The sequence below is a fragment of the Diplotaxodon limnothrissa genome, linkage group LG15 (genome assembly GCF_057381915.1).
Source record: "Diplotaxodon limnothrissa isolate DT_005_m linkage group LG15, D_limnothrissa_male_GT1.1, whole genome shotgun sequence".
In the NCBI taxonomy this organism is placed as follows: Eukaryota; Metazoa; Chordata; class Actinopteri; order Cichliformes; family Cichlidae; genus Diplotaxodon; species Diplotaxodon limnothrissa.
The window spans coordinates 14,896,794-14,921,426 of record NC_140610.1 but is presented as its reverse complement, the minus strand read 5'-3'; the positions used below and the strand labels follow the sequence as shown (position 1 = coordinate 14,921,426).

Here is a 24,633-nt window from a genome sequence, read left to right as displayed (position 1 = left end):
CATCAATAAACACCAGTCACCAAGTTCCACTGGCAGCTATAATCCCTCCAGCATCACACTGCCTCCACCATGTTTCACAGATGATGGGATATGCATGGGATAATGAGCCCTTGCCTTCCTTCTCTATACGCTTCTCTTCTTCCCATCATTGCTGCAGCTTCAGTGTCACCCATACAAGTCATCCATTTATCTATCAATATGAAACAAAGGTATTTGCTAAACGCACCTCTGTTCCTTTGAGTCTAAAGTTAAACGTTCTTCAGTGCATTATTAATATTTTTCTCTCTAAAGCACAATTCATTTATGATTTTTCATGGTCATGCAGAAAATGACAAAGCTCTCTGCCACTGCTTGACGGAAACAGAAACCCTTCATTGTCTGTTTTCACATACTCAGAATATGTTTCATGTAAGAGATTGCAAAAAAAAAATTCATCTCTTTAGAGGGAATTGTCTTTATTCTCCCAAGACCAAGGATGGCTGGGCCTACTAGATACAGTCTGACACTGTGGATGCTATCCCCAATGTGGAGCTATTTTTGCCTTTCGCATACAGATGCATTAGTGCACAAATTCCTTAGGGTGCTTACCAAGGAAGGAAATATTTCCATTAGAACCAAGGAGCCATGAACGAGAACAAAGAACATGAAAGCATCTGCGAGATCAGACAGAAATACCAAATTAATCAAGCTGCCAAAGATGCAAAGTTTAAAGCAGCAAACACTCCTTTTATTCTTAAAGATAAAACAGGACTCTTGTTGTATATCGAGTGACTTTAGTATAGCCAATGGTAGTCACTTTTTTTTTTTTTTTAAACACTAATCCTACACAACTTTAGAAAATCACTTACACTGTCTTGATGTAATTTAAACGGCATACATGAGTCACAAAGTGAATCTGGGCTTGAAAAGAAAAACAGATATATAATTATTCCTTAGAGTCAATTTTGGTAGCTCAGTAAAAAATTCATAAATGGCTTTAACTGTGTCTCGGCTGATCTCTGCAGGCACTGAACTATTGAATCTTCTGAGTATGAATGCCTCTACTGAGTGAATTTTGATGGCTGAACAAAAAGAGCCCTGAATTATAGGTTTAACTATTCATTACTGACCTTTTTGAACATCTTCAAAAAGACAGAGGGCCTTTAAATTACAGAGAAAGGAATCATGATTACTCAGCATTACACAGCAGTTAAGAATAGATGTCATTATTTGAGAAAATACGTTTAAAAATAAATAAATAATAATATTTAAATCCAGAGATTAATTCCAAAAATATACTGATGATTGGTTTGCTGAAAACTCTAATACTGAAGTAAGACAGCATGTCATATGCTCTACATTTAGCAACACCAGACTAAATGTTGCCGACCGCTGTCATGAAGAAACCACATGTTGCACAAAACTGTTAGTAACAGTATTTTCTGGGCTCCATTTTACATTGGTCAAATTTCTTAAAGCTTCTGTAGACAGACAAATACCACAAAAAAAAAAGAAAAGAAAACAAATCTGAAGGATTTGTCACTGTTCAAGCGTTTTTGAGCATCAGACTTAGAGAAACAAAGCAAGTTTGGTCAGGAATGTGTCATTGTTATTAACAAACTCTACAATTACATCAGTTTTTGCAGTAGTAGTATTATTTGCAGAAGTATTTGCAGCAGTGACTTTCTTAAAAGCAGCAGTTTTGGGTTGTGACCAGTGTAATGTATTTTCAGTATCATCTTAAAGACACTTAAATGTTTTGCATGAACAACTCAGGCTGTTTCACAGAAACACTGTGCACTGTGGAAGAAGAATAAAGACCAGATTTGATGACAAAACAGGAAATATGATCTCAGCTCCACAACCACACAACTGCAGAGTCTAAACACGGCATGAATTATTCAATTACCCACGAACAGATGAGCCACAAATTAAAGAAGAAGAAAAAAAACTTAATGAAGAAACACTAGAAATGAACATGCTACCATATGGAGTAGAGGTGTTCACTGAATAGCTTGACAAGAATGAAAAGTCATAAAAAAAATATTCCAAATAGTGCCCACGTTTTACTTTTAATGTCAAAAACCTTCTCCACTATGCACATAGACTAAACATGTTTAGACCTTTTGCATTCATAACATTAAACTTAACTGTCCTTTTACCAAAAAACAAAAAAGACACCATAAAATGTTAGGGTGTGCGTGCACAGAGAGTCAACACACAGTCATGGTTTTACAGAAAGCTATGGTAAAAGGAGATGAAGAGCTGAAGTGGAAGCATTGTACAATTAATTGCACAGATTGTACAAGTTCAATATTCAATAAGAGAAGCATCCGTTCCAGCAGAGTACATAATTACATGCACCCAGTGATTTATGAGCATGAGGGCTCTCATTAATATGCACACAGGGCAAATATCTTGTGTTCCCTCATATCCACAGAAACTAAACCAGCCCACACCAATCAAAAGCACGCACGAACTAAGCCCCTGCATCCAGCAGGATATCTGGGTCCACATTAGTTTGCAATTTTTTTCCTGCTTCAATTAGTGTGGATTTGTGTTAACTACATCCAAGGTACGCTACACCCCACCTCTGGTAATATGATCCAAATATATCTATAACTTCTCAGGGAACCTGCTAAACAATAAACAAACAATGTCAATAACATCACCTTCCTTGTGGGGGGCCAACCTGTTTAAATTATGTTCAACTATCAAACCACTTTCATAATCCTGTAGGTTAGAGCTGAATAGAACATGTCAGTTGGGTCTTCATTTGGAGTTTCGGTGAAAGAGGACAACAATTTAAACACGAGGACTATTGTCAAAACCTAATCATTCAGATTGAATTAGTTTAATTGCCCCACCCTGCAGGAAGTTGTTAAGATGTTTACAGATAAGAAATGATGATGGGTATCAGTTTGTCCAAGGCCCTTGGTTGCACACAACAGCTCTCCAGTGACCACCTATTAGATATGAGAAGACCTGATTTATCACAAAGGCAAATCCTGCTTAAATATGGTCATGATATCCAAGGATCTCTGAGCAGAGCACCTAAAAGTAAAATTCTGCTATCACTTCTTAGGATTAATCAATGCGAAAACATTTTTGAACCAAAGTTGGAACTCATCAGCCAAATTCAGTCCTACGTAGGTCAGCCTCTGATATTAGCCAGACACAAAAGACTGCGCAAATCTTGATGCCAACTGCAACATGCAGGATGGCTGGTTTTATCACAGTGGGCAGTTTTCACAGAATTTTAAAATATCATCTGAATATCATTGATGCTGGAACACAAAGAAACAATGTACTGAGATTACTGCAGTTACACAATCAGTTTCCATTTTAGCATCCCGTGTTTCATTGCCCCAATGAGTGTTTTGTTGTGCCCTTGATGAACAGTGCTCTGCAACAAAGGGCAACAGTCCAACGGGAAAGCACAAAAGCAGTATTCAGAGGGAACAAACAGGGAGGATTTTGGCATCAGATATAAAGTTAAAATAGAATTTAACACTATTGAAGGTGATTTTATTAACAACACGCTGCTGACATAGCTATAAAAAGCTGTAACAGCTGAACTCAAGTGTTTAACCTCTATTTACATTTTGATGAATACCACTGTGCAGCTACAGCACTTAGTGTCCTCTCTCAAATCCCCCCCAAAAAAAGAACTTAGTGCCTCACAGTACTCTCATGCACACTATGAGGGAATGCATCACGTCCCTGCTTTGATATTAAGGCTTGCGTAGTGGTTTATTCAGGCTCAGTGTTTGGCTCTAAACAGCCAAACCATTAACTAATAACTTAAATAAATAAAGGTTAGGTTTCCCTTTCTTCTGGGATAAAGATGTTTAATTATGCTGTGGAAATGTTATGAAGCTGATGATGAACAGCCTGAGATGGGGAACTTCAACAATGTATTTTTTTCATTAGCAAAGCCCAACTGAGTTAGGAAGAAAGACAGAAAGAACGTATCATCACTCCTGCAACACGTTGAAGAACAAGAAACACACATGGCAATGGCAGTGAGCGAAAAACGCTCTCAGCTGTGGTTACACTTGTCAAAATTTGATACAATATTTGTAGTGCAAAAAATGCAAAACAGGCCAACACATCTAATCTGAGGAAACAAGGTCAAACACAAAACATCTAAAAGCTGAAGAGTAGGAAAACATCTCTGTCCCTAGTTTCTCCAAATCTTTGTACATTTCCTCAGATCCATTTAAACAGTTTCAGCCACTTCCCTTCAGGAATTTCCTGACATATGTGAGTCCTCATTAATGCTATGATTTTGATTCCTTATATTGAGATGATGATTGTTATTCTGTCACTGATAGGTTCAAAAACTGGCAAAAGAGTAGCCTGAAAGGCACAGCAGGTATCCACGGTGCTGAACAGGCTGGTTCACTTTAGTTGTGCTATGTCGACATGGCATGTAGGTGCATTTCTAGGTAGGGTTATACCATAGAGTTTAGAGGGGTCTGCAGTTACAATGCAGCAACGACAGATTTCTCACTGAAGCATAACACCCCAAAAGATGTTGAACCCATGCATGATGATGACTTTTAGTGAGACATCAAACAGATATCACACTTATTTCATGGTGCTGGTTAACATTTTAACTTTGCATTTTCACTAGCATTAGTAATTTAAGGTCTCATAGTGGTTTCGCCACCAACCCCTGATGGTAAAGGCCCACCCCTCTTTTCACACCTTGGCTGTTAATGATGAAACATTAATAGTAGGTCAAGGGCTATCTCCAAAGGGGACACATCCACTAGAGTTTAAATACCTGGGACTGTCCACCTTACGTTTTTAGAAAAAAAAGGAGCCTCTTTGATGAGAGGTGAAATGTCTTTACAAACCTAAAGAAGCCGATTACATTTCTTTTTCAACCACTTGAGATGAGCATTTATTTTATTTTATTTTTATTTTTTTACACGGACTGAAATGAAATTTCTTGCTAGAATACTGTTTATGTTAAACAAACACATTACACAACATGTATGTCTGAAACCTTAGTATGTGATCATGCTGCTTAATATTATAGCATTCAAATAATGTGGCAGTGACGTCAATGTCAGAGACATTGTAGAAAGCAACCAAACAGCTGGTGCAGTTTGCAAGATGTAAATATGTAACAAAAATATTTCAATTGAGACTTGGACTAATTTTGTATCATAAAATTTAGAGCTAATTACTTCAAAATTAGTAATGGTACTGTTGGGTACTTAAATCCATGTTTAGGTACCAGTTCAGAAATGGAAACTACCCAACACAAGTCAGCATATCTCACTAGACGCAACTGTGACAAACACGTGCACAATTTAAAACAAAACAAAAAAAAATTAATGGACTTAAACATTAAAAAAAAACCAAAAAAAAAAACATTTGATTATTAATCATTTATCTATTATTTGTGGTAGGCTGGGGGTACAGTATTTGTCAGTAAGACGATGTAATTCATTTTTAAGGCCAACATACAGGAAAAAGACCAAAATTTAAACCTTACTCTTGCCCAGTGGTCCAGACTGAACATATGAGCGGGGCAGTTCTGTGCCCCAGGCAGCATGTGTGACAGGCACACTATAAGGACACATCGCCATTGTCAACATGGAACAATCATCATGATGGTACAAACACTGGGAGTCCCCAAATATATTTACATCAACTCCTTAAGAACCCTTTACACTAATACTTGGGCTTTTGATGCCCATCAACACTTCACAGAAATAAAGCTTAGTGGAAAGACACCAAAACAAACTGAGGCAAGGCATGCAGGTCAGGTGACCTCTGAAGTGACAGATTAGTCCTCAAGTTCTATCCTGAGACCCTAGATGTGAAATTATCTTGGCAATGCTCCAGAAGCCCATTTGAACCTAGACATAGGTTTTTTTGTTGTTGTTGTTTTTTTTTTTAAAAAAACATACAAATTAATATTTTTCCCCAGCAGTCCATGTCTTACAGCTTAACATTTGATGATAAAGTTATTTTTAGTTAAATAAAGAAGGGGAAAAAAAAAATCTTCTTAGGATTAAGACTGGTGTGGTAAAATTACCAATTGATAACACAAACTGAACTGACATAACCTTTAGGCCCCTGAAAGCTCTCTGCCAATCCAGCTAGAGAATGTTCTGTACTCCATGTAACCTGGGACGCTCCACCAAAAAAGACATCTCACTTATATGAGTAGTAATAATAATTTCTACTCATGCATATTTCATTTTACATGGGATGCTTTCTGGGGGTTGAGACTGCTTTAAAAAAAAAAAATCCTCCTTCCATGACAGGTTTTGAAAGAATTTCAGTCTAAGAATTGTTCAGAGAACCAGCTAATAATTCACAGTGGGAAGAGACAGTAAAAGCTTTTGAGTCTGCACATCTGCAGGTGCTCATTTATAATGAGCCCAGCATTAACTTTTACTGCTTAGGACTGCATTCCTGCCCATTATACAAGTACACAGTCTTTACAATGAAGATAAAATAAAGGGAAAGACATAAGAAGGCCTTCTATTCAATACACTAAAATATATTACTTTGAGTTTCATTTGCTTGAACATGTGCAGAATGTGAAATATGTGGGGAGGGGAAAACAAAAAACAAAGACCAAAGAACAGAAGTGAGAGTTAACTGAAGTCTGTTAATGCATGACAGGAGTGATGCCAGGTAGGTCACACTGCTGTTGCTGAACTGGTTGGATAGGATAGTACTGTACTGAAAGTACAATGCGATTTAAGAACAAGCCACCACATTTGTTTAGACTGCACATTAACATAATGTGGGCATAAATATGACCTCATGGCAGCCACAAGGCAGCTGAAGGAATCTCAGGAATAGTTTTAACTTAAACTACAAACCACAAACATGAGTAATGCAGAAAAATTTATCCTCACACTATTAATGTTTTTTATGCAAGTACATAAGGAGGGCTGAAATTTGGTGCATTTTAATTCAAAGCATTTTTGATTCCTCATAATTTCATAAATTCAGCAGGTGAGGGTGAGGTAGGAAATTTTCACAGGACACCTGCAGAAAAAAGACCTGTAGTATTGTTTTTTTGAACAACAGGTGGATAGTAGCTACTTGTTAAATAAGCATGTTTTCCTATGTGTGATTAATTGGATTTTACAGACCGTGCCTGAAAGAACTCAATAATAAACAAAGTAAACAAACAAACAAACAAGAAAGCCTCTTCTCTTAAAAACAAAAACAAAACAAACCCCTGCACTACAGTTTAGGGTTTGCAGAATTGCATCTGAACAAACAACAAAACATCTGGAACGATGGCCTTCCCACAGATGAGATCAAAGTGGAGATGCCTGCCCATGTGTCACAGGACCACATTTGATGAAAACCAAGCACAGCATATCAGCACAAATACCTCATACCAACTATCAGCATGGAGGTAGAAGGGTGATGCTTTGGGCTTGTTTTTCCAGCTACAGGACCTGGTCAACTTGCAGTCACAGAGTTGACCATGAACTCCCCTGTGTACCAAACTATTCTACTATAAGGAGTAGGAGATCTGTTGATCTGTTTGACAACTAAAACTTGGCTGAAACTGGCTCAAATAACAGAAGCCTGGTCCCAGGCAGCAAATCTACAAAAGAATGGCCAAATCATTTTCCGTATAACTACGTTATTGCTGCTAAAGGACGTTCTACAAGCAACTGAATCATGAGATAATTGGTTTTTGACAGGACTGCATAGAGTACAGTGAGAACTTTTTCACAACTGTATACATTTATTTAATTTGCAGTACAAGTCAACATTTATCATTCTTCATTTAGAAGCAAAGTAGAATTGTGGTTTGTTAAAGTATGAACCATTTTGTTCTTTTTCAAATAATAAGCACTTTGTTAGATTTCACTTTGCGGTTTGCTAGAAGGGTGGATTTGTGTGTACTGTGATCAAAGAGAAAGAGGGAAAAAGCAACATGCCTCAGAGTCAAAGGAATGGATAATGGTGCAAATCTAGCCACCAGGGTAAGCTTTATTCATTATATACTAATGATTTTCACTCAGTGTGCTGTATTAAGGAAAATGACCTTGGGAAAGTCACATGATAAGTAAGTAGATGTGAAGTTTCCCCCTTTTAGTAATTACGGTCCAAACAAAGTCTCTAATAAAAAAGTACAATATACTGGCATAAGTGATCAAACACTAAAGTGTAATCAAGCATTATATTAATAGGGCAAGCAATCAGAACAGCACAGGAAGCTGAATGCTCTGTCACCAGAAGAATGCTAGTAAGTAACAGCTGAGGCTAACGGGTCTGTTTACAAAATGTATGCAGGTTAATCAGCCATCATTCAGTTATTTGAGATCGTGCTGAGCTAGACTGTGAAAGTTGGCTGCTGAATTCTGTTTGTATTTGTATTTATGAATGCAACTTTTATTGGTTGTCGACTTCAGGTCCAAACCAGTAAAATAAACTATTTAACAAGTTCTGTTTATCAGTTTATTACAAGTACATTAAATACTAAAACCAGTGCCCAATGTTGATTTAAAATTGAGACAAGAACTAAAACTGCTATGGCAGAAAGCCAGAACTCCTCTGTCCACAAATGAGAAGTTTGGTTCTATTTTAATCTTTACACTGCCGCACCATTTCCAGCCCGTAACGGACAAAGTGCCTTCTTACTACCTCTTCACGACCTCTGGGTTATTCTGAAATTTGAGCATGTACTACAGCTGCTGAGAAAGCTGAATGTCAGATGATCTGGCTGAAGGAGGTTAGGGCTGTGCACAGAGAAAGGGTGAACAAAACAGGCAGCGTATTCCCTTTTCTGCCTCAGCTGCTAAACTACAACACAACTTGGTGTTCTTTCATGTCACTCTAAAGGGCCCCAGTTACAGTTGCTTTTAAGACAATGAGAAGCTAACACAATATGCTAGAGTGTGTGATGTTTTCAGGAGGGGAGGTGTGCACTACTGGTTCTGACTAGTGGAAATGTTCTGTGTGGTTTAGAGGGAGCTCCCTGGATAGAGCGTGCAGGAGGAAGCACGTTTACAACCAGTGAATGCAGAATCTGCACACTCTTTGCACATCAACTCAAACCACAATCACAGATTTTTCAGTGGGGAACTGGTAGATTTAAACCTACCCAATGTCTGATAGACCTGCATCAGACATCTGCATTCTCACAAATGCAGTGTATAACTTTTCACAAGCCTTCAAGTACCTTTTTTAAAAAATAAAACTTGCCTTTGATTACTATACACAGTCATGTAAAAAGAAGTAAGTTTAATTGAGTTTCTACTAGAGCTGGGCGATAGAACGATAACGATATGTATCGCGATATAACTTTTACTCGATAGAGAAATTAAGCTATCGCGATAGACCTCGCCGCTCTTGTTCTCTTAAAAAAAAAAAAAAAAAAAGGTCAGCCAATCCAAATTAAGTAGCGCAGAGCCGAACCAATCACAGCCGCAGCGTCACGTCGCGTGACTTGTTACGTACAGCACAAGTGCCAAGCCGCACGTGTGTTTGTTTGGGAAGCAGCCAGCGGGTAATGGAGGAAATGAGTGTGCCGACTAGAAAAATCAACCGAGCGTGACCGAAGAGAAAACAGATGATGGTTCCAATGCTGGAGAGATTGTCGAACGGAAGAGCCATAGAAGTTCCGTAGTGTGAAGGTATTTCGGCTATTTCAAGTCTGACAAAAAACAGAGTAGCGTGCACTGTAAATTGTGCCGAAAACAAGTCTGGAAATACAATAAACTGGTGCATGCGTCACACTGTGCACCACGTTATTGTTTCGGTGAAATGAATTTCTACAATACTGTTACTGTTAATTCTACTCTCTGCAGTGTTTAAATGCTTACATATACACACAGTTACTGTCCCTCCACACATACGACTCGGTTCTGCTTCTATGCCCCAGCTTTGTTTACTTTTTCCCACCGAGGCTTCTAGACTTCTGATTGGCCAACATTTCTGCACGGTTAGGAATCTAGCGCCACCTGCTGCTTTGGCATGTTCATAGCAGCGTTTTCCTTCATTTCTGCCTTTATGTGTGGACGGGATTATTTTTTAAAACGAAAACGGAAAATCTCTGTTTTCAAAAATACCCGTGTACATGTGGACGTAGCCTCAGTCTCTAACTGGAAGCGCTAATTCGTCATTCGGCTTTTGTCAGACTAAAGTAACTGTTAAAACTGTTTGAAAAGCTCAGCTATACAACAAGGAGAGATTGAGAATTTCCTTTTAGTTCTCAGTTTATTTGATATTGACAAAAGTTAGTCAGTTTTGTCTGTTCTTCTGTAAAACAAACTAAGATTTATTTTTAGAATTAATATTTTGTTTCTAAGTGGAATTGACAATTTAGTCTGTTTCGTTTGTTCTATTTTGAAACTTAAACGCTTTAGCGGCTGCCTTTTGTGTAGTTTGCAATATTTGCCTTTATTTATCTGAAAAAGTCTCATGTTCCTTAAGTACATCTACCCTGTTGAACTTATTATGGGAAATAAATATTTAAATAAAAACAAGCTGCTGATTATTTCACATTTTACTTGTGAGCAACGGCACATTTAAATCTTACAAATTCTTACAAGTTATTTGGCTTATATCGTGATAGATATCGTTATCGCCTGAAATGAAAAAAACATATAGTGATATGAAAAAATCTTATATCGCCCAGCTCTAGTTTCTACAGTGGATTTTCTTATGTGCTCAGTTTAGTTTCTACTGGATGCTTATTTTTATTTTAATAATACAGACTTGTTTGGGGGGCTTTACTGATTACAGATAACAAAACAAGCATAACACTTAAGACTCAGTCTCATTTACAGTAAATATAAGCGCCAATACCTTTTTGTTTGATGCACTGACAAATATGTCAGAACATTTTTTTTCCCTTTTAGTTTCCGTACTGGGTCTGCAGCTTTCCTTTAGTTTTACTTCTCTTTTTTCCCAAAATATATACCGTATTTCCCGGACTACAAAGCGCACCTGAATATTAGCCGCACAAGCTAAAATCAGGGGAAAATCCTGTTTTGTACATACATTAGCCGCACCTGACTAAAAGCCGCAGGTGTTTCAATGTTGACTCATCATATGTAAAAGAATATGCACAAAGGGAATTGTCAGGAAAGAGACGGCTGTTTGGGGACACACCCCTTTTATTAATATTTTGAAAAACAAGTTATGGGTACATATTTGCACATGTAGTACATAACAGTAACCTACAGCACACCAGAAAATAGATTCGGACTACCTTTTAGGCTCAGGTGCAGTGACACGGCTTTAACAAGAAGAAAAGTCAGTCATTCACCATCTTTCTCTTCTTCCTGCACTCTAAAACCACCAAAGTCCTCTTCTCCAATGTCGGAAACGAACAGGCTCAGGATGGCTTCGTCATCCACTCTCCGCTTCTCTCCTTCGTTGTCACTTTCAAAACCAAAGAAATCCTCGTTGTCAGTGTCAGAGTCGAACACCCTCAGAAGGGCCGTGGCGGTGTCCTCCTCTCCATCATGCAGCAGTCCAGCCCTTCAAAATCCGTTGGTGATCGTGGATGTTTTCGCACTTTTCCACGCTGTCAGAATCCACCGGTGGAGTTGGGCATAACTTGCTTTTCGCAAGTTTATCGCCGCTCGTCATCCACGACTCCCGCTGAATGCGTAGCGCTACTTTGAAGTTTGTTTTTCGCGCTACTTCGTACGGCACTATGTTGCCTGGCGGACGGACATGTGACTAACATACCACTCTTGAACCCCGATCCTTCCGCCAGGCAACGTAGTGCCGTACAACAGCGGAACAAACAAAACAAATCGTCTTACGATATCACAAAAATCATGGACAATCCATAGAAAAGCCGCACCTGACTAAAAGCCGCAGGGTTCAAAGCTTGTGCAAAAAGTAGCGGCTTATAGCCCGACAATTACGGTATATATTTTTCAATATATGGTTTCCATATATGGTTATAATATGATTTCTAATTTTTTTTTATATTTTTATTTATAATAGAGAAGGGTATTTGTCTGTAGTAAAATTTGGGAAGTTCAGATCAAATATTACAATAAATACTTTTTTTTTTTTAAACTTCATCATATGTTGAAACCCACTTCTCGGGAAATAATTTAACCAAAGCCGTCTGATGCTGGTTGTGTTGACAAATTTGACCAAAACTTACATTTCCTGTACCATTTTTAAGTTAGATTAACTAAAACATACATAAACTAACTTAACTTACTAAAGTAAGTTGAAATTCTATTTTTTGTTGTTGTGGTTAAAGTTAATAGCTTTGACACAGACTCATATAAATTGCATATTTAACACCCATTCCGAATGTTATCTATGCATGGTATTTAGCACAATATTGCACATCACATGTTGAAATAAAAACAATAAAACAATGAAATCCTAACCTACCAGAGGCAACAATTATAGCAACAACTGACACCTCAGCCAAACACAAAGATTTGTCCCTGTGTTTCCTAGGAAATTATTTATCGATTTGTTATCCGCTGGCAGATATGATGGAAACTGCCTGTGTGGGACAACTGTCAATCGATGGGGGTTAACAGAGTCCACTCCCCCCCTGTTTAATGTAACATTTACATGAACATCCAATCCAACATCTTAATATTTGCTGATGTTTAGAAAAAAAAGGTTTGGGAAAATGTCTGAGATTGTTGACGCTACAGGAGGTTTTACAAGATTTTATCCTACACATTTATTCACTGTGAACTGTGGATAAAGATCAAACCACATTTTATCAATACTGAACAAAGAAATCTCGATCATTGCGAAGGTCTCACCCCTCCACTTCTACCAACTATTTGGGTGCAAGTTGTGGGTGCAGCAATCTAAGCGCGGACACCCAGACCTCGCTCTCCCTAACCACCTCCTCTAGGGACACGAAACTATTCCTAAGCCAGCTGAGAGATGTACAGTCTTAGCTGTTTCCTGGGTCTGTCCCAAGATGTCAAACACCTCATCTATGATCCATCCTGGTCAGATGCCTGTACCATCTCAATGGACTCCTTTGATTGTGGAGGAGTAGCTGATCTCTACTATTACTCTGGCCTGCTAACAAATGACCAAGCTCCTCGCCTTATCTATAAGAGCCCAGACATCCTTCAGAGGAAGCTCATTTTCTGTGCTAGTATCCTAAGCTAGAGGAGAGGAAAACATATGGACACAACCTTATAATAAACTAAGGGTCAATTACAGCACAGAACATTTAATACTTAAAAGCTACTATAATTTAGCGCATGCTTTAAAAAAAAAAAAGAAAGAAAGAAAATAGTCTGGGTACAGCCCATTTGCCTCAATTACACACATTTTCCTCACTTAAACAAAGTTTAGCATCTTATGATGGGTTCGCCAAAGTGAAGTTTTCACACACTGCAATTACAAATTCAAAGCTTATGCAAAGATGCAGCACTGTGTCACAAAAGTCTATCAGCTGAGAGTCTTCCATAAAATGTTGATTTTCAAGACAATGACAATCAGACAAGGACAAGCTTACTGATGCTGTTTTCTTCCATTTCTCCATTTTTAAAAATGTTTTTAAAGACATTAAAAAAACAAAAAAAAAAACAGGAGCGCTGGGAAAATCTGAAAATATGTTACTACAACTTGTTGCCAGCTATCAGCTGCACTCTTCCTCCTTCTGTTTGCTCTTCTGAACAAACAGTTCTCAAAGATCCTCCAAGCAACTGTACTCTCATAAATAAAGCTAGGCAAAACTTTGCTTCCCATTTGGTGTGAACAAACCTTTAGTCACTTCCATTAAAGATACAAAACAAGACAAAGGGAAACAATTAGGCCTGTGCAATGTGAGGCAAATCTGTAATATGGGATAACAGTTGTTCAGTACTGCAATGATGAACCGATCAGCTATACAATTCCTATAACTTTTAGCTTTAAAAGGGTCTTTTGCAATTTGTTTATTGTGCAAAATACAATTTAGAGAAGATTAGACTGATGAATATTTTCACAGATAAAAAGTCTGTCTCCTTCTGCTGGCTTTTTGTGATGCCAGCACATATGGATGAGCTGCAAATTTGATTTTAGAGCCATGTAGGATGACTTCTGGTTTCACATTTTAACCAAACATGTACTGTGGAAAAAGCTAATTTCCAGGGCTGATAAATGAAACAATAAAAAAAAAAACTATACATTCATCTTCTTTTAAAATAATACGGCAGACAGAAAGTGAGAAACAGATGCACAGCGCAACAGATTTTTCCATGTAGGAACAAGCCATGGACCACTGTGACTGTGCCATATTTAGGTTGCTGACAGAAAGACCCACACCACCCAAACGTAAAGTCAGATCTAGTTAGGAACCAAGGCTCAGCTGAAAATTTCACTCCAAGGACAGAAATATCAACCTAAATGTAGCAGCATGTATTTGGAAAGTAAAACATTTCCCTGGCTTGCTCTCAAGGCTTCTGGCTGCCATGGCAACAATGTTGGTCTGTGAATGACTCATCTTTTCAGTGTCTATCACACAACAGGAGCTGTAAGCACTCCAGCCTCTCCACTGCAGGAGGGAAGAAGCATCTTTGCAGGCTACTATCTTTTAGCACCTGATAAAGCTGGCTGCAAAAATTTCCATTCTTAGAGTTACTCCAGAAACCAGAAATAGTGCAGATAAAACCATTGTGACTCATTAAAAGTAGGTGCAGTTTGTGCAAAATGATGTAAGGATTTCTATGTTGTGCCAATTAAAAACATTTTTTTTCTGCAAGTTAACACTGTACTTGTGATTTTTGGCTTTCAGGCAACTGAATAAACCAACACTCTTATCCAATTAAAGATAGTTCGAGGTTGACTGGCAAAAATGATAATTTCATAAACACCTCAATGTACAGTATACTGACAGCTCTTCTAGTGTACTGAGCCTATATGTAACCACAACACAGACTCTGTTCTGTAAATGAATCATGACTCACACAACTGAGTGCTACCAGGCAACAGATGGCTAATCAATAAGTGTAAACATGCTAGAAAAATTGTGGTTACTCTTGCAAACTTCCCCAAGTTGCACGTATGAGCAGACATGGGAGTGTTTGGGTGATATTTATTAATCTGGCAATGATGCCTTAATATGCACGGGTAGTACTTAAAGTGCTCAGAAGACTACTACTCTTTGATCTGATCTGGAAATTTGCTGCAAGGAGAAGGGTCACTCACAAAGGATGTGGATGACTTTAAAATATATAAAAAGTATAAAAACAAACAAACAAACAAAAAACAAAGTAAAAATTTATGCAAATATTTTGTCCTAAATATATATATATATTCAACATTATGCACTCCACACTGTATATAAATGCCACTTGTTTTGCACATATTCAACTCTGTATATTTTATATATTTTATTATTATTATTATTTTATTTTTTTACTATTTAATTTGTAAAAATGTGTATACACACACACACACACACACACACAGGAAAATATTTAGTATACACATCCAGAAATGCATACACTATTATATATTGTACATATATTTATTAGTTTCAGGTTGGCCATTCTTGTATTTTGCTCGTTTGTGTTGTTGTGTTTGCACATCTCTGTTGCTTGTGGGGCTCGCACACAAGAATTTCACTCGCATGTGCTGTGCCAGTGTGCCTGCACATGTGATGTGACAATAAAAAGTGATTTGATTTGTGATTTGATTTGATATATTTTCCTGTTGTTTCTGGTTCCGACTGACAAACTAAAGGACAAGCATGCTCCGTGGCAAACAGGCAGTAAGCATCCCCTGAAAAATCTTCCTTTCTGATACTTGATGTTTTATTCAGTCTCACCCAAACCAAGTCCATGAACTCAGTGGGGAGTGGGCCATTTTCCTACAAATTTTGGAACTTAGGACCTAAAATCCTTTTTTAAGACCACAGGTTATTGCCCTGTCATGCTCATCAAAAGAGGGAGCTTTGAGGCACAGTGTTGGTTTCACATTTTAGATCTAACGGCTATGCCCATCTTCTAGAATGTCTATGTGAGTGGTATTTGTGCAGCTTGTTATAGCACGATGTCACAAAAGTAGTCAAATGTATTTCCTAGTAAAAAATTGAACTGTACTCTTGTTTGAAGTGCTAGAACCTGCAGCCAGTAGAGAACTGATTCATGTGCTGCCATGCCGAGCTCACAGAGGGCAAGACCACCACCTGAAATCAAAGTCTGTCTAAAAGCCCCTGGAGAGACAAGCAAATATAATGCTCCATAATTTGCCTGTGACAACATACTTGGAAATTAAAATGTTTGCATGCATTATTTAGACTGCTTCTACCTACTTTCAACCACACATACACACACATGCAGAGATGCCCCAAAGAGAAATACTGTAATTGGTTAGTCTCAGAGTCACATGGTGCTGCACTGACGAAGTATATACACAATATTAGCAAAACAGCTGATGGTTTTAAATACAATTATTGACAAGCTGTTAACATAAGCATTAAATATACTGGCATTATATTTCACAAGTTCAATAATTCCTGATTTCTGTAGCAATACGATTTTTTTAAGATCCCGCAGCATTTGCGTATGAATGTATTTCCATCTAAATATCATTGCTTTGTTTCCCTTAGCTGTTACATTTATCAGCTTTTTTGTACTCTTTTATACTGACCCACTTAAATAAAAAAGGTAACTTCATACTTTGAGTAGATCGTGTGCTTAAGTCCTTCCCAATAAATAATTGGAACACTAACGCTTATTAGAAAGGAAAAGTGTGCTTGTAGAAACTCTTTATACTCATTTTCCTACAAAATACAAATAGAAATAAGATTTTGGGGGGAGGCAAAGCAGGGCACAATAACCCAAATGAGCAGGTCAAACATCTGCAAACCCATTACGGAAAAAAAAAAAAAAAAAAAAAAAAAAAAAGAATTAAAAAAAAGATTTTCTCATCTATCTGCCAGCAGTTGCCACAAACATGAGGTACAAATCACCCTCCAGCTTTCAGTGGAAGAACGCTGGATAATTTGCCTGTCACTTCCACCCTTGTCAAACCAGCATCTGTCATGTTGTTTCAAGTCAGTTTGTGCACATTGCTGTGGTGCAGTGCTCAAATCCTTCCCAAAGCCCCCATCTTTTTGATCATCTGCTTTCCAGATGCACCATAACAATAAAATATATTTTCAAAATCTACAAAGCCTTTTTTGCTGTTGTATAACTATAGTCAGCATTAATACCAACACATTTTATTGCCAGCATTTAAGAAGTTGCATCATGTTGAAAAGTTGCAACTACTTGATCAGGCAAGTCTGCTCCTTCCTTTAGTATCGACAAAAAATGATCATTTGATATGACTTGCTGAAGTTATAAGTGAAAGAAACTTGACAATTAAAATCCTGTCATCAGTTCTTTGATCACAACAGTGATAATTTCTCATATCACCATTATAAAGCTCATTAACTCGTCATTAACTGTCTGTATTTATATAAGTCAGACAATTTCCTGCACAAAGTAAATGTACACATTGTTATGGATGAAACTCACTCTGCAACCAAGTGTGTGTATGCAAGTAGGATTTGTTTTACCTGCCGGTTAAAGGTAAACAACCAACAAGTAGGGCTGGGCCATAATATAGTGTTCACTGTTTTTTGTAAAACATGCAAGCAGGGCGTTGTTATTGCCGTATTTGTCGCACTAAGGTGTTCATAAATCTGGGAGTAATCTGGGTCCAAAAACTCAGTCCGCTTCAGGTCCCAAAGTCAAAACGAACACTGCAGCACACTGAGAGTTAAAAACTGTCTAAATTCTTTCATCTTTAATAAAACAATCAGCATTGCTGCTTTACCAAGTGTAATAATTAAGTTTAACATCCAGGGATCCATGAAAACAGAATTTATTACATTTAAGTTAAATGTAATAAATTCTGTTTCCTGCTAACTTCTAACTCCGTTAAATGATTTAACGGAGTTAGAAGTTAGCAGGAAGTTAGCTCGCTAGTTTCGCTAGTTACCTAAGCATGATATAGCATGTTCTGACTGAGAGATTTCTGATAAAAATTTAAACTTACAGCTCTGCTATCACTTCCAATATAAATGAAGATAGAAAATTAAACAGCAGTGATGTTTGTAGGGTTACTGAAGTTGGGCTAGGTGGTATATACCGTAATGATGTGCTACGTCAGCGGTCCCCAACCCCCAGGCTTCGGACCGGTACCAGTCCGTAAGTCGTTTGGTACCGGGCCACGAGAGTTGAGGCTCAGGTGTGAAATGTATGGTTTTCAGGGTTTTTAATCGGTTTTGAGCGTTATTTTGTTATCGTTTTTATCTTTAACTCGGTTTTCCTGGGTCTTTTCACGTGTGTTATGAATAAATCTTCTTTTTTACGGTACCGGTACTAGTTTTATTTTGTTGTATTTATCCGCAACACCTTAAAGGCCGGTCCGTGAAAATATTGTCGGGCATGAGCCGGTCCGTGGCGCGAAAAAGGTTGGGGACCGCTGTGCTACGTGATCGCTAGTGACATAGCTTTGTTAGCATAACATAAACAGTGAAGCTAACACTTTTCCACTCGATAAAAGTTAACGTGAGGGTTCCTGATGGTTAGAGACAAATGCAATCGCATGGCAGGATGCTGTAAACAGACCAAACTTCAGTCAGGAGAACAACTGAGATAATCCATCCACAATACGAAGTTAGTCATTAATATACTGCAACAACATGGTAATAGAGCAGCTGTGACAGAATACAGCATTAATGAATCAATGGTACAGAAGTGCAGGAAGCAAGAAGAATGAGTTGAATAAAGTTTGATTTATCTGACTGCTTTGTTTCGCTTAATGTGCCTTATAATCCCGTGCACCTTATGGTCCGAAATACACGTATTTGACTTTTTTATTTGTTTCTATCATATATACAAATTAGATGCACACTAATCACATATATGATTCCAATCTGTAAATCCAATGAGCATATCCTGACATGCTACAAAACAATATGATACTATACAGGATAACTCGCCGGGTTGTTGATAATATGGGTTTACCACAAGCTTTTGACACAGAAGAAATCATGGATAAAAGTTCAGCTTGGTATCAAAATGTAGGTAAAACAACTAGCCCTTGTTATATGCTAGGGCTGCACGATTTTGCATAAAATGAGAATCATGATTTTTTGGCTTAGAATTGAAATCACGATTCTCTCACGATTTTCTTTTCCAGTATAAATATTTATTGCACTTATTAACTGCACATCAACTTCGTAACAGTTGAAACTGAACATAAAAACAATAAATAAACATAAAAACAACAAATGTCTCACGTTTTGTTGTTGCCGCAAAATGTTGTACTGCTTGAAATTTCGTCTCCACCGTTGCTTGACACTGCGTGTATAGAGCAGGTAGTGCAACAATAGAAAAATAGTTGGGGGACGGCACTGTGTAGCGTTTGTCTAGGCCGGGTGTTGATCATTTTCCTAAATCCCTCGTTTTGCACAGTGTTGATGGGAGCCATATCTTTGGTCAGGTAAGTAATAGCCTCCGTAATTTCTTTGAGTTCGACGTGTATAGGGAAGCGCTGTATAAGGTTCCCGTTATTGGTGTTTGGGTGGTTGACCGGAACGGATTTTCTCCTGTCACTTTCTCATCATCCCTGACGTGCTCTCCGTTGTTTTTTCCCTGCTAATTTTAACATCACACGGCACAGCTTCTGTGTCACGTGGTATAAGGCTCCGCCCTTGTCATTTGTTGAGCAGGAAGAGTGAGCGCTTTTTTTCATGCAGAGTACGTCCCGGATCAAAATGTGGTACAATCGTCGTCGTAGGTTTTTTTTTTTGTTTTGTTTTGTTTTTTAAATCGTTGTCATTTGGAAATGAGATCGCACATAAGTATGAATCGAGATCGCGATTTTCTAACGATTAATCGTGCAGCCCTATTATATGCTATAACTTGTTTTGATCAGCCTCTAAACTACATGGTACTATAGCCCAAGAACGTTTACCCAAAATGCAGTTTTTCAAGTTTGCTTCAGTGAAACCTCAGGAAACAGAGCAAACATCCATGTTACCAGTGCTTGCTTCTGTTACCCTGTGTCACAGATATTACATCGGTCCATTGGCACTGCTATATATTGACTTCAGATTGTGAGACTTGAAGTTAATGTAAAATTAATTTTCTTGCAATTTGTAAATGTATTTTTAGTTGCAAGAATTTCACATGTCTACTCCTTGTATATAAAGACTTAAATCAGACCTATGTATTTTGAGGACCTGTAGTTTCCATATTATAAAAAGGTAAAACTTTGGTATATTTAGTAAAGCCTTAAATTTACCATACAATATAAATACACACCTAATTCTGAAGGGGTCAGGTGAGAACACTTCCTAAAAAACAACATTGCAAAGTCTACACAAGTACAACTGGTAGGCATGTAACATAACAAACACAACCAGGCCTCCACCCCACATGCCTGTCTCCACCTAAAACACACAAACAACAGACTCCAGGAGGTTTTATACCAGCCTCCCGTGTTTCAACCAAGCAGTGTCACATTTCGCTTGATGATCACATTATGCTGTCTTGCATTATCTCCTGCGCAGTCAGAGGCTGTGCTTACTGGCTGTCACTGACATGAGAATGAGACAAGTACAAAACAAACGTCATGGCATGTAACAGGTGGTTCTTGCTTTCTCTGGTCCTTTCAGCCTTGTGAAGCATCACAGGAGACAAACTGCAGCACTGAGCTTTAAATATTGAGCTTGGTTCAGTAAAGTATGGGAGTGTGTATGGGACTCCCTGCCTCATCCTTATTTGTTAAGTATTGCAGCAATTCTGCCTCTAGCAAAAGAGTTATATTTCAGTATGTTTGGACTAGGAATCCCTTTACAATAGCTCACTATGTAAACTTCTCAGTGTGAAAAGAAAAAAGATTACAGCTTTGACAAAGTTGTCTTCTCTATTAAGAGCCTGTACCATTAACAACATACAGGAGACAACAGAAGCAAACATTTTATGGCTTAGCGGTGTCAAAGGTGTCCAAAAACTATGCTCCAATATTAATTTTAAAACATGCATAATAAAACCACTCAAATATGCATTTCCCCTCATCAGGTCTAATCACAGGGGAGCTTTTAGATACAAGCTGCAACCATTAAGCTCACATATACAGTATAATTAGTTTCTGTTAACTGTTATTTACACACAAAACAGCCTGGAAGAGTTGGTGCCATTAGACAACTGTTATGGCTCACTAACATTTACCTTTACTTGTTCAGCCAATATCCACCCACTTACGTCCACTCATTAAGCTACGCTAAATCATTCACCCGTCTCCTTGCACTGATAGCTGTGTGTCTGAAGCAGAGCTGCACCTAGCCCTATGCCACATAGCTGGTCTGACTTTGACAACACAATATTGCTCACAGATAAGTTGGGTCTTACAACTTTTCAGGTGGTTATCCAGATTCCCTTTCTGTGTCCTTTGGGTGACAGTCACTGGTTGTGGGAGGAAGTTGATTCTTAATTTTCTCAAGTAAATTTTAAATTACTGATTTCATAATCAAAACTAAAATATTTACTGACAACCACACAGTCTGTAGTGCCAAACTGCTGTCACTTTTTTGTTGGGTTGCACAGAGATATCAAGTCAATATCTGTATGGGCCAGGAACATCCTTGCTTACCAATTGGTATATCAAATAAGATGGTATTTACCTTAACAATCCTTGGGAAATATTCATGCTCTCTCTATAAATGGCACAGACAATTCAAAACTTACCACAGCCTACACTTCTCTCCAACCAGATTATTCAAAAGCACTTCACCGCTGTGTGTGAAATGTCCAACTGAGCAATGAAATCCATCTCATCAGTTTGTGCAGTGTAACAGATTACAGATTTTGGGGGGTTCATGTATTTGAGCTACTTATCAAGGCGTTTACCAGGGTGCTTCCTTTTGCTCCTCTTACAGCACTGTTTGGGGTGGTTGATTTGAATAGCGTGAAGTGTCGTTGTGAAGCTCAGGCTTTATAGACAATGTTAGCAAGAAAAATTGTGCTACAATCTTAAAAGTCTGAGATACATCCAACTTACCAGTTTGGTGGCTGAAGGAATTAGAAAATGCGCTACACCCGTGTCAAACAAAGCAGGTCTCCTTCAGAAAATCTGGCTACCAGTCATCAGCTTGATTGAAAAACTGAATCTTTATTGCTTTTATAAATTACAATATAAAATGTCCTACTGTAATATCAACCCCTGCAACACAAAATAATAAAGTTAATTTAGTCTGTTTTTAAGCTTCTGGTATTATTCTTTTTCATGTTTTTAAGAATTTGAAAACTTATAAACAGATATTTTAAATTATTATATTTGTTTATCAAATGGGCAGAGATAACAGGAAAAAACCCCCCATAAAATTCTGTTAAGTCAGGCAAGACAAACTCTTACCCATCAAAGGCCAATTCTGAGGCAAGGGTGACTGTGGCTCAGAATGGGCCAGAATGGGTTGGGAAGCGCATCTGTAACCGGAAGGTCGCCAGTTCGATCCCTGGGCTCTCTGTCCTGGTCATTGTGTCCCGGGCAAGACACTTTACCCCACCGCCTACTGGTGTTGGCCAGAGGGGCCGATGGCACGATATGGCAGCCTCTCTTCTGTCAGTCTGCCCCAGGGCAGCTGTGGCTACGACTGTAGCTTGCCTCCACCAGTGTGTGAATGTGAGAGTGAATGAATAGTGGAATTGCAAAGCGCTATATAAATGCAATCAATTATCATTATTATTATTATTATTATTATTATTATTGTGAACCAGCTGCCTACAAGCTTGAAAATGCAATGCATGAAGGTAACTGGACTTCTTTAGGTTTTTGAGGACAAAAGGGTTATTGACCCACTATTGATCATGTCAGTCAACGTGATGCTCAGAATCAGCTCCAAAGGGGATAGTCCCCACTAGGGTTTAATTACCCAGGACTCGTTGTTTTAGAACTGAAGAAGCCTCTTGGATGGAAGCCGAAACCTCTTCAGAAACCTAAAGAAGTCGAGATGCCTTCTTTTTCAAACCCTCAAGACTACCGTGGCCTGGTTTACTGAGACCCTACACAGACCGTGCTTGCCAAAAAATAAAATAAAACGGTAGAGTGATGAAGAGCTGTACTGGCTGGACTTTAAAAAAAGGAAACTATTTTTTTGTGTGTGTACAAGACAAGGAATAAACACTAAAATCGTGACAAATCAAAAACTTATATCAAAGCCAAATTGAATTTTCCAATCAGTGCATCAGGTGTAGAGACACTGATCCTTCAAAACACCTTGACGCAAATACATAAATCCTTCTTAGCCACTAGAACAACATGGCTCTGGGGATGTGCATTTGTCATTACACAACATCCAGCAAGGACAAAACAAAAAACAAAACAATGGGTCAAGAGATGTTAATACAACTACTGACAAAACTGTCCAAGAATACAAAACCAATGTAACATACTTTGGCACAGAGCCTTTTCAAACACCCTTTGGTCAACTCTTACAAGCTGCTTGCAAGTGTTAATAGGTGTGCATTATTTTTTGGCAGGTTTCTGAATACAGGCCAGCTTTAAAATGTGTAATGCATTTCTGGCTGCATGCACAGTGTACCTGCAGTGGATCCGGCAGTGTACACACACACAGCGGTCATGACAGGCAGACTATTTTAAGCGGCGGACCCCTTCATCCTCTTACCTTTGAGCTGCGGCAGCGGGGAGAGCTCGACCGGAGCGGTGTGAGTGCGATACTGAGAGGAGCCCTGGGATTTTCTCTGCTTCTGTGCCTTCCTCATGGACTTCCTCGTAAACCCATCCACTTTCTCTGATGCGGAGATGGCCGACATTTTGATGCATAAAATAAAAAAAATAAAAAAAACTACCTTGACACTTTTTGCACTGTATCTCCTAGGTCATACGAAAAGCTTCCTTCCCCTTTTCACATCAGAAGGTTTGTGTTATTTTTGTATGATCCAACATGGTCGGTCGGTACGGAGGTTAAGCTGTGCCCAAAGACTGCATCATTATCTTGCTCTATGAAATACGGAGGAGGGGGATAGTCTTCAAGATACGAAAAAATACGAATTTAGTCACACGACACCGCCCACACTACACAGCACGGAGCGACCAACACGACAAGAATAAGCTCCTAAATTTCTGACATTATTTTTACTGCTGCATTGTGATCGAAAAACGTCTACCTGTTGCAAAACATAAGAGAGGCATTGCCGGATTGAAGCTGTCTACAGTAGACCTAAGCTGACAGTTAGCTAGCCTGCTAAAATTAGCTGACGGTTACAACAATTTGCACCGCTGCTGAGGGGGGGAAAAGTTACCAAAGAAAGTTGCCCCGTTAATTTTTTGCAGCTCTTCGGTAAAACACACAGTCCGCGTCTTCGAGCACTGGTTTAATCCTAGACAGAATTCTGCTGAGTGTGTTTTTGAGAGAAAAAAATTTATCCGCGATCGATGAAGTTAAATTTCGCTCGTCGACTCATTTAGCGCTTGAAAGTTAGCCTCATCCACCTAAGAGAAACTTCACCTTTCGCCACACTTCCGAATGAATAGTGTGAGCCTGTTTCGCTAGCACGACCTCGATAAAGACCGAGTATTGTCAAAAACAGCAAATTACTGGATGTCGAGCTGAGGCAGGCAGCCGTAAACACTCCCAGCGAAGCCGCTCCGTCACTGTGTGTCTGTGAGCTTGACTGCGGAGCGCTGACGGGG

At 38.5% G+C, this 24,633-nt stretch overlaps 1 protein-coding gene across 1 annotated transcript in view; it reads right to left on the bottom strand.

The window, feature by feature from the left end:
• Positions 1-24,605, bottom strand: part of ppp2r5a (protein phosphatase 2, regulatory subunit B', alpha isoform) — a 58,880-nt gene extending 34,275 nt beyond the window's left edge. Inside the window, exon 1 of the mRNA XM_085371879.1 lies at positions 23,606-24,605. Within this exon, the coding sequence (XP_085228005.1) occupies positions 23,606-23,753 (148 nt within the window). The 5' untranslated portion in view covers positions 23,754-24,605. The remainder of the gene's footprint in view (positions 1-23,605) is intronic.
• Between the last annotated feature and the right edge of the window lie 28 nt (positions 24,606-24,633).